The sequence below is a fragment of the Volvox carteri genome (assembly GCF_000143455.1).
Source record: "Volvox carteri f. nagariensis unplaced genomic scaffold VOLCAscaffold_54, whole genome shotgun sequence".
Taxonomy (NCBI): Eukaryota; Viridiplantae; Chlorophyta; class Chlorophyceae; order Chlamydomonadales; family Volvocaceae; genus Volvox; species Volvox carteri.
The window spans coordinates 403,538-411,803 of NW_003307597.1; the positions used below are offsets into that span (position 1 = coordinate 403,538).

General features: G+C 56.2%; 1 protein-coding gene across 1 annotated transcript; it reads left to right on the plus strand.

Annotated features, from left to right (window-relative positions):
• Nucleotides 1-287: 287 nt before the first annotated feature.
• Nucleotides 288-1,206, plus strand: VOLCADRAFT_96667 (uncharacterized protein; the record flags this gene model as incomplete). Its single annotated transcript, XM_002955674.1, has 2 exons — nucleotides 288-1,085; nucleotides 1,195-1,206. The coding sequence occupies 2 exons, from the start codon at nucleotides 288-290 to the stop codon at nucleotides 1,204-1,206; spliced, it is 810 nt and encodes a 269-aa protein (XP_002955720.1).
• Nucleotides 1,207-8,266: the final 7,060 nt, after the last annotated feature.

Below are 8,266 nucleotides of genomic sequence, written 5' to 3' on the forward strand. Positions count from 1 at the left end.
CACCCGCAGCAACGCACTGCTGACATGTCACAATAATCATCAGGGCTGTTCATGAAGGAACTCACGGAGCTCACAGACGAAGTCTAGGTTAGCCCGGCACCGATGTCGCTCGAGCCAAAGTAGCAGCGTCAAGTTCCCGTCAGCGAGTCGGACACGTACACCACCAGAGACAGGGGGGGCGCTGGTGTGCAGCAATCGACGGCGGCTGCGCTGAAGGTCGTACGGGGGTTCTGGGGCTGATGGGAATGGTGGCGACAGTGAGAGTGGCGGATTTAGAGACGCATATGATGGCGAGTATAGCGGCGGCGAAAATGACGACTGTGGTGTGTACGGATATGGAGGAGAGGAAGGCTGTGGTAATGGATGAGGCGCTGGGGGCTGAGGGGATGGCGGCAGGGGGGATGGAGGCTGTAGGGGTGGCGGATATGGAGGAGGGGAGGGCTGAGGCGCTGGGGGCTGAGGTGATGGCGGCAGGGGGGATGGAGGCTGTAGGGGTGGCGGATATGGAGGAGGGGAGGGCTGAGGCGCTGGGGGCTGAGGTGATGGCGGCAGGGGGGATGGAGGCTGTAGGGGTGGCGGATATGGAGGAGGGGAGGGCTGCGGAGATGATGGCTGAGGGGATGGCGGCAGGGGGGATGGAGGCTGTAGGGGTGGCGGATATGGAGGAGGGGAGGGCTGCGGAGATGATGGCTGAGGGGATGGCGGCGTGGGGGGAGGCTGTAGGGGTGGCGGATATGGAGGATGGTAGGTTGGCGGATATGGAGGATGGTAGGTTGGCGGATATGGAGGACGGTAGGTTGGCGAATATGGAGGACGGTAGGTTGGCGGATATGGAGGACGGTAGGTTGGCGGATATGGAGGACGGTAGGTTGGCGGATATGGAGGACGGTAGGTTGGCGGAGATGAGAAGGGTGTTGGCGGGTACGAAGGCCTCAGCAGATCAGGTGGCGATCGTGGAGGAGCTGGCGGTGGATACATGGGATTTGAAAACAGCGGGTAAGGCGGTAACGGCTGCGATTCAAGACCTGGCGGATTGGCCCATACGGGGTTGGGGTGGGGAGGGTTGGGAGTACGACGCGGCGGCGGTGGCGGCGGCGACGGCGGCGGCGGCGGCACATTCCTTAGCTTGGCAAAATGGAGTGCGATGCAGCGGTCTTCATCACCTGCCGACTGACTCTGGAACGCGTCTGACAGCTCCTCCAATAGCTCAGCCAAGCGTATGTCCATGGCTGTGTGCGAGCAAAGGTGGGATCCAGAATTCAAAAACTCAGCATGCGCACATTTTCCAGGTGGTGGTGCATAACAACATCAACAAAAAATGGTTTGCTCTATCTCCCTCCTCTTGTCATCTTCATCCGGGAACTCCCAAATGGATATTGGGCCTTAGGGTTTGTGTTCTCTTAAGGGAGAACTTAAGGGAGAGAAGGGTAGGGGTTCTTGTGGCTGCTTAGTGCTGTCCGAGCCGTGGCACTGGCGCAATGGGCCCGCAGGTGACCCCAAGGGCCTTATGTGGCCAATATCACATTGCTTGGGTTGCACGGGCAGGGGCAGCACTAGTGTTAATTTGTAAAGCACCCACTGCGAGACCCTCATTCAGAACAATAATGCGATGTAACGCCATCGTACGGAAACTAAAGCTGTTCCGCATACAGACGTACACACGCACGCACACCCGCACATACATACACATAAGGCAGGCGGCTGGCAGAGGTTAAGGCCTGACTTCTGCTCCCGGCCGACCCGGGTTCAAAACCGCCTGCCGGCTCCTCGGGTGTTTGAGGAGTGATGATGAAATGGGAGGTGGCCCCCCATCATATGGACGATGTAGGACGTGATAATATCAACTTGCGAGCTGACCAGGAACTAAGTTGATGCGCCGTTGATCCGCTAGATTTGGTTGGATGCTGGTGGTGAGTTGCCGAACCCAACGAATAGATTCTGAAGTCGGATGGGGTGACGGATTAGGGTGCCCCTCTAGCAGGGGAGAGCAGGGACTGCCCCGGGAAAGGGTGCCGCTGGCGAAGTTAACCACCCTGTAACAACATACATACACAGACACGCCGACCGCATCGCTACTCACCCGAGGTGTTGGCGCCACCACCTCCTGCGTCCTCCTCACCCACTCCCTGGAGCGACCCAGGCTGTAGCAAATCGTGCAGCCCTAGCCACAACGCCCCTTCCTCCTGAGAATCCGCCGCCGCCGCCGCCACCACCGCTGCCGCCAGCTCGTCCAGCGCCACTCGATCCGATAACACTAGGAGCTGGCCCCCCAGGGCGCCGCATGCGGCAGCGGCGCCGACGAACGAAGCTCCATCGTTGCCGCCGACGCCGCTGCCGCCGCTGACGGAGACATTATCGCTGGGTGCAGCCGGCGGCGGCGGCGGGTGCACCGGCGGCGCCGCAGCGGCTGCGGTTGCGTTAGCGGTGGGGTCCCCATACGTGGAGGTCCCCATAGGAGCACGGCTCATGATGGCGAGAACAGAGGCGCCTGAAGCGGCGGTGACGGACGATCCCAGTGCCATGGGCAGTTTCTGCGGTAGTTGATATCGAACGATAAAAACGAAAAAAGGGATTTAGGTTTATTTATTTCAGTTTCTTACGAAATGAATAATGTAACATATTATGATTATATTATTAAAAAAGTAATATGCGAATCATATTCTATGTTCGATGATCATGCTTAATTAAGCAGGCAACGCGAGCCGTTCAGACCTTGGAGGGTGTAATGTGCAAGGCCGCTAGCCACCGCACCTGCGATATAGTCTGCACGGAGCGAAGGCCATCTCCACGAGCGCACAAGAACGCGTGCGTCGCGCCAAACGAAGTGCAATTAGCAGGCAGCAGGCCGACACCGCCGGCGGCAGCGCCAACAAAGCCACCGCCGCGGATTGTCCATGAGCGCGCAGTGCCAGCAGATGAGTTGGACGACACAGCGCCGGCGACGGTGTACGTCTGTGAGTGTCGTACAGGGGTGTTGAAGTGATACGAATGAAATCAGCATGAAAAGCAGAAGAGGATAAGCATGGAAAAAGCTGAACATGAACATTTGGGCATGTACCTTTAAAATCATTATTCATCATGATGGTATTATATGTATAACACATTATCTTGGCTTATTTCATATTGCCCCATATGCCAAAACTGTCGACATGCTCATCCCGCAAGCACGCACCGAAACCCATTCTCAGAAGGAAAACATGTCGCGACACATAAAGAGTTCCGAGAACGTGTGCCTGGCCCGAAACTCAACCACATGCCTCCTCCCTCACCTCCAAGCGCGGTAGAGGGCTGAGCGTCGTACACTGCGTTGCTCCGGAACCACTGCCACTTGAGGCCGAAACGTCGTACGCATCCTGACGTACACATTTGACGGTGGCGAACAAAAGTATTGAGCTATAGAGAATGAATTCCAGGTGCCATGAATCTAAGGAAAGTGCTAGACAGAGACGAATACGAACAATTACGAATACTTTGGTACTGTAAATCCCATTATTTCCCTTCCTGTTCCCGTTCGTACACTATAAGCCGTACACCGTACACCGACCTGAATCTCCACTAGAATGCCTGCAGCTGAGATTTGGGATCCCAAGGAAAATCGCTGAAGGGCCGCCGCCACCGTCGCCACAAGTTGCATTGCTTCAGCGACAGCGGCGCCAGCTCCGTCGCCGCTGTGGGACGCCATGGCGTCGCCGTCGGCGGCTGAGATGTTTGCCACGCTAGCTGACGACGACATTGCAAACAACGCCGATGGCGCAGTTGCAAGCTCCGCACCGTACGACGCGCACGTAGCCAGTGCAGTGTGATAAACACCACGGCGGTCATCGTCGATGGAGACGCGCGCCGCGCCGTACGGAAACAGCAGCAGCTCCACGCCACGGAAGGGCAGGCTGTACGGCAGTAATGGCGGCGCTGACGGCGACGACAGCGTTGGATCCGGGGCCCGACATAGCGCGCCGCCGCGCGACAACGCTGCTGATGGCGTTACACGGGAGCTGTCGTCGTACACCACCAGGTCGCCATCGACGACGGCGCCGCCTTGGCACTCCGCTAGGCCCCACGTATTGTTGTACGTGAACCAAACGCCGCACGCCGCCGTTGACGGCCACGTGCCGGCGGCGGCGACCAGCAGACGAGGATCATCTGTTGCGACAGAGGTGTCGCCGCCGCCACCTTCAACGACCCAGTAAAAGGATGATAAGCTGCTACTGCTGTTGCTACTGCCCGTGTTGTTCAAGGCCGTTGTGTTGCTGGTATTGCCAGGCGGGGCGGCGGTGTTGTTTGAGGTGTTGGTGCTGGTAGTGGTAGTGGTAGTGGTAGTGGTAGTGGTAGTGGTAGTGGTAGTGGTAGTGGTAGTGGTAGTGGTAGTGGTAGTGGTAGTGGTGGCATTGGCTGTAGCGTTGGCGGATCTACCTGGGCCCCGGCGGAGTCCGAATGCCAGCACCGGCGCTAGCCTGGCCGCAGCGGCAGCGTTGGCGGCGGCGCTGCTCACCGAGGCCAGGGTGCCGCCGTGGCGGCGGGAACACCATGCGGCAGCGTCGTACCAGCTCAACTTCATCCCCTGGTACGGCCAGTGCCGTACGCCACCGGCGGACCAGCCGGTCTGAGAAGATGCAGCAGCGGGCTCCGCATCACCGCCTGTACGGCGTCGTTACGGCAAGTGGCCGGGGCGGGCAGGAGGACGAGAAAGGGATGAGAGACAAAAAACGTGAACCACTAGCGAATGCTTCTCTTGCAAACATGTTGAGCATGCTTACAACAAACCAGCTTCAGGTAAACACTGTTTGTCCGATTACAGCTTATAGCTTATCCTGTGTAAAAACGTATTTGCGGGTGCTGTTGGGGTTTGTTTGTTTATTTGTTTGTCTGTTTACTTGTTTGGCGATCCATGTGATGAAAAAGCGACAAGCTGAGCGTCTCCTCTCCGTCCCTTAGAATATGAATGTAAAGAGAAGAAGGCATATTTCAGGAAATGCCCTCGGTACGGCAAATTCCTTACCAGTCGCCCATACGGCAGACAACTGGCAGATGTACGGCGATCCTGCGGACTGCAGGGCTGCGAGGTAAGCTCCAGGGGCGGGGGCCTTCAGTAAGAACAATGACGAGGTGGAGTTGGCGGTGGCACTCGTGTTGGCGGCGGCGCTGGAGTTTGCGAAGGTGAAGCTGGCGGTGGCATTCGTCTTGGATGTTATGTTGAATCCGGTGTTGAGGCAATTGCTTCCGAACCATTGCGAAATGCGGCCTGAGGGCAAAATGTCAAAACACATGTGGAGGAGCTAAGGTGTCATCTATGCTAGTCTCAATCCTAGTTTTGGTTTTGCAAGCGCGCGATGAAGAAATATGTGATTGAAAGCGTTGATTTTTTAAAAAAAAGATGATGGCGGAGGAACTGACTGCAGAGTCAGTCGTCCTCCTATACCCCCTGCCCCGCTCCACCTGAAATTTACTCCCATCCCAGCCGCCTCACCCGATCGCGTAATGAACTGCAGCCCCAGGAGCAAATCGCCGCTGCCACCATCTTGGGAGGAGGAGGGAGAGGAGGAGGGGGAGGAGAAGGAGGAGGGGGAGGAGAAGGAGGAGGGAGAGGAGGAGGGGGAGGAGAAGGAGGAGGGGGAGGAGAAGGAGGAGGGGGAGGAGAAGGAGGAGGGGGAGGGGGAGGAGGGCGCGGCTGTGTTGGCTGCGACACCGGGTGCTCGTCCCATGCAACCTCGCAGGGCCACCACCACATCTCCCTCCCCAAGCAGCCAGGGAGGGCCCTGGTACGGCAGCCGCGAGTTCTGCCCAACTGTGCCGCCGTGGCGTGCCTGCGGTGTGCGTGTACGTATGTATGTGCGTATGCATGCATGTGTATTTACATAAGTTTGGGGTTGCATGGGGGGCCCCCCAGGGGGATGTCAATGTATCTATTTCAAAATTGTATATAGGCTTATTTAGAGTTTTATATTAGAGGATATCAAAGGGAGACGGAGACGATGCCTACTAAAATTGACCTCCGAAACACATCGCCTACTAGCCACGGCCACGACTGGCCCCATGGGGACAACTGTCGTCCTAACGCACCCTACATCGCCCGCCACCCACACTATCGCTACATCACACAACCTCCATAGCCGAACTCCACACACTCGCACACCTTGGCCTGAAGACCTCCCGGTCTGCCGTACAGGAGCGTTAGCTGTTCAAGTACGGCACTGCCGCGTGCGTTGACCGCGTAGAGGGGTCCATGGGTCAGGAAGGTCTGCGTGTCGTCGCGTGCCGCCGCCGCCACTGCCGTACCGCCGCCGCCGCCGCCGCAAGCGCCAGTGCCCACTAATGGGGACAAGGTCCCCGGCAGGAGCTGCACTTCTGGATCCCGAACTGCGCGCGGGTTGGGTGGGTCAGCAAAGATGTGTTTTGATGTAAAGCACATGGAAAGAAGCATGGAAAGGAACGCAACTTCGTAAGTAGATAAGAGTCGTGTCTGCGTCGTTCCTATCGGGTGCTTGGCATATGGCAGGATAGGGCCCAGTTGCTTCTAGCTCAGCTACACGGTCCCTTTTCAATTACACAGGAAAACTGCCGACACGGAGGCGGCGGCGGCCGCTTGATCCCCTCCCATGCCCACTTCCCATAGCCACCTTGGCAGACAACCCCCAAACTCGCGCCGCAGTCTTCATCCTGTACGGCATTGTACGAAAGGAAAAAGTCATGTAAGTAAAAAGTGAGAGAAAGGTGTCTTCTCTTATGGGGGCATCGTCTATAACGGTATCAGCAGCAGCAGCAGCAGCAGCAGAGCTGCTACCATGACTGCCATGTCATTCATTTCTCAACGTTAAGGTGTCGTACACAGTCGTACAAACGGGACGGGCATGCCCTAAATATCCAATAACACTTAAATGTGTACTTAGTAGATTGGGACAGTTTAGGGAGGTAGGATTACGTGCGTATGTATGTGTGTATATGTACATCGCAACCACACCTGTAGCCACATTCCTTCCGCGCCCCATACGGTACCGTTGGCTCCGAAACCAACCGCCAGCACCAGACACGCGCGAGAGCCACTGATAGGCCCATCACCTGATGGCACCCACAGAGGAATATCCAGTTGGCCACATGGACAGTGTTCGTTAGGTAGTTGTTGGAGGGTTGTTGCGAAATGGTGGTTGGTAGTTGGGTCTTGAGGGTATGTAACTGGGCGTCTTGAGCAAGCAGACCCCTAGAAAGCTTACTTACATGCATACATACAAGCAGGGCCTAGCGGCTGGAGGTGGCGAACTTCTTATAGCAGGTGCAGGTGTAGGCGGCGGTGGCTGCGGCGGTGGTGGCGGCGGTGGCGGCATGTTTTTGCAACTATTCTTGCATTCACCCCTTCATCCACCCCTTATTTTTTCCGATATAAAAACCGTTAATTTATTAAAGGAGAGCAATTGTTCAAAAAATTTCATTTCTTCACTTCCGCATTTCTGCTCACCATACCTTGCGTACGGCCATCCGGTTGCCCAGGCTGCCAGACATCCACAGACCCACGGGTCAAGACCCGGCTGCCGTCCAGGTTTCGGAACCCAGCCTCCGCGGTTGAAAGAGATTTCGACGCGCCAAGGTAAAACCTGTACGATACATTCTGCCCCGTGCCGTACGGCTTGAGGTGGGGTGGCAGTACGGCGGCGGCCTTTTGGGAAGGCAGCAGGGGAGGGTAGGAGGCAGCGTTATTTTTTTGCGGAATATATTCCGAATTCGGAATAAAAAAATGTTCGTGGTCCTGAAAGTTAAGAATAAATAATGTTCCAACCGTACAAGTTCATTCCTCCAGCCAAAAATGGACTGTCCATGCCAAAGCCGCTAGAATCTTACAGGAGACATACATGTTACCCATATCATAGCACTTTAATGCCATGGATACTGTTCGGAAGCTTACGCCGGAAAGTCAACGAGGAATCGGACTGTTTCTGACCAGACCAAACGCTGCAAAACATTCGGACCCGAAGCTCCCAAAGCATTGAAGGCCATTAAAGCAGATACTAAATTTCACTGAAGCCATTAGCGACGTTAATGAAGACGGTGTAGGGGTCGTAGGCAATGTGGACGCAATGCTGCAGCCAGCCGACGACAATGACGCCACTCCGGTTGTCAACAGCGAGCGGGCCAAACATCAATGTTCCTCATATGGATACAATCGCGATGGGCCAGGAAACAGGTTGCGTGGTTCCGGTTCATTGCTGCTATGCATCATTACTTTTGCAACCTGGAAAGTCGTGTAGTGTTATCTTTCAACNGTGATGCAAGACGAACG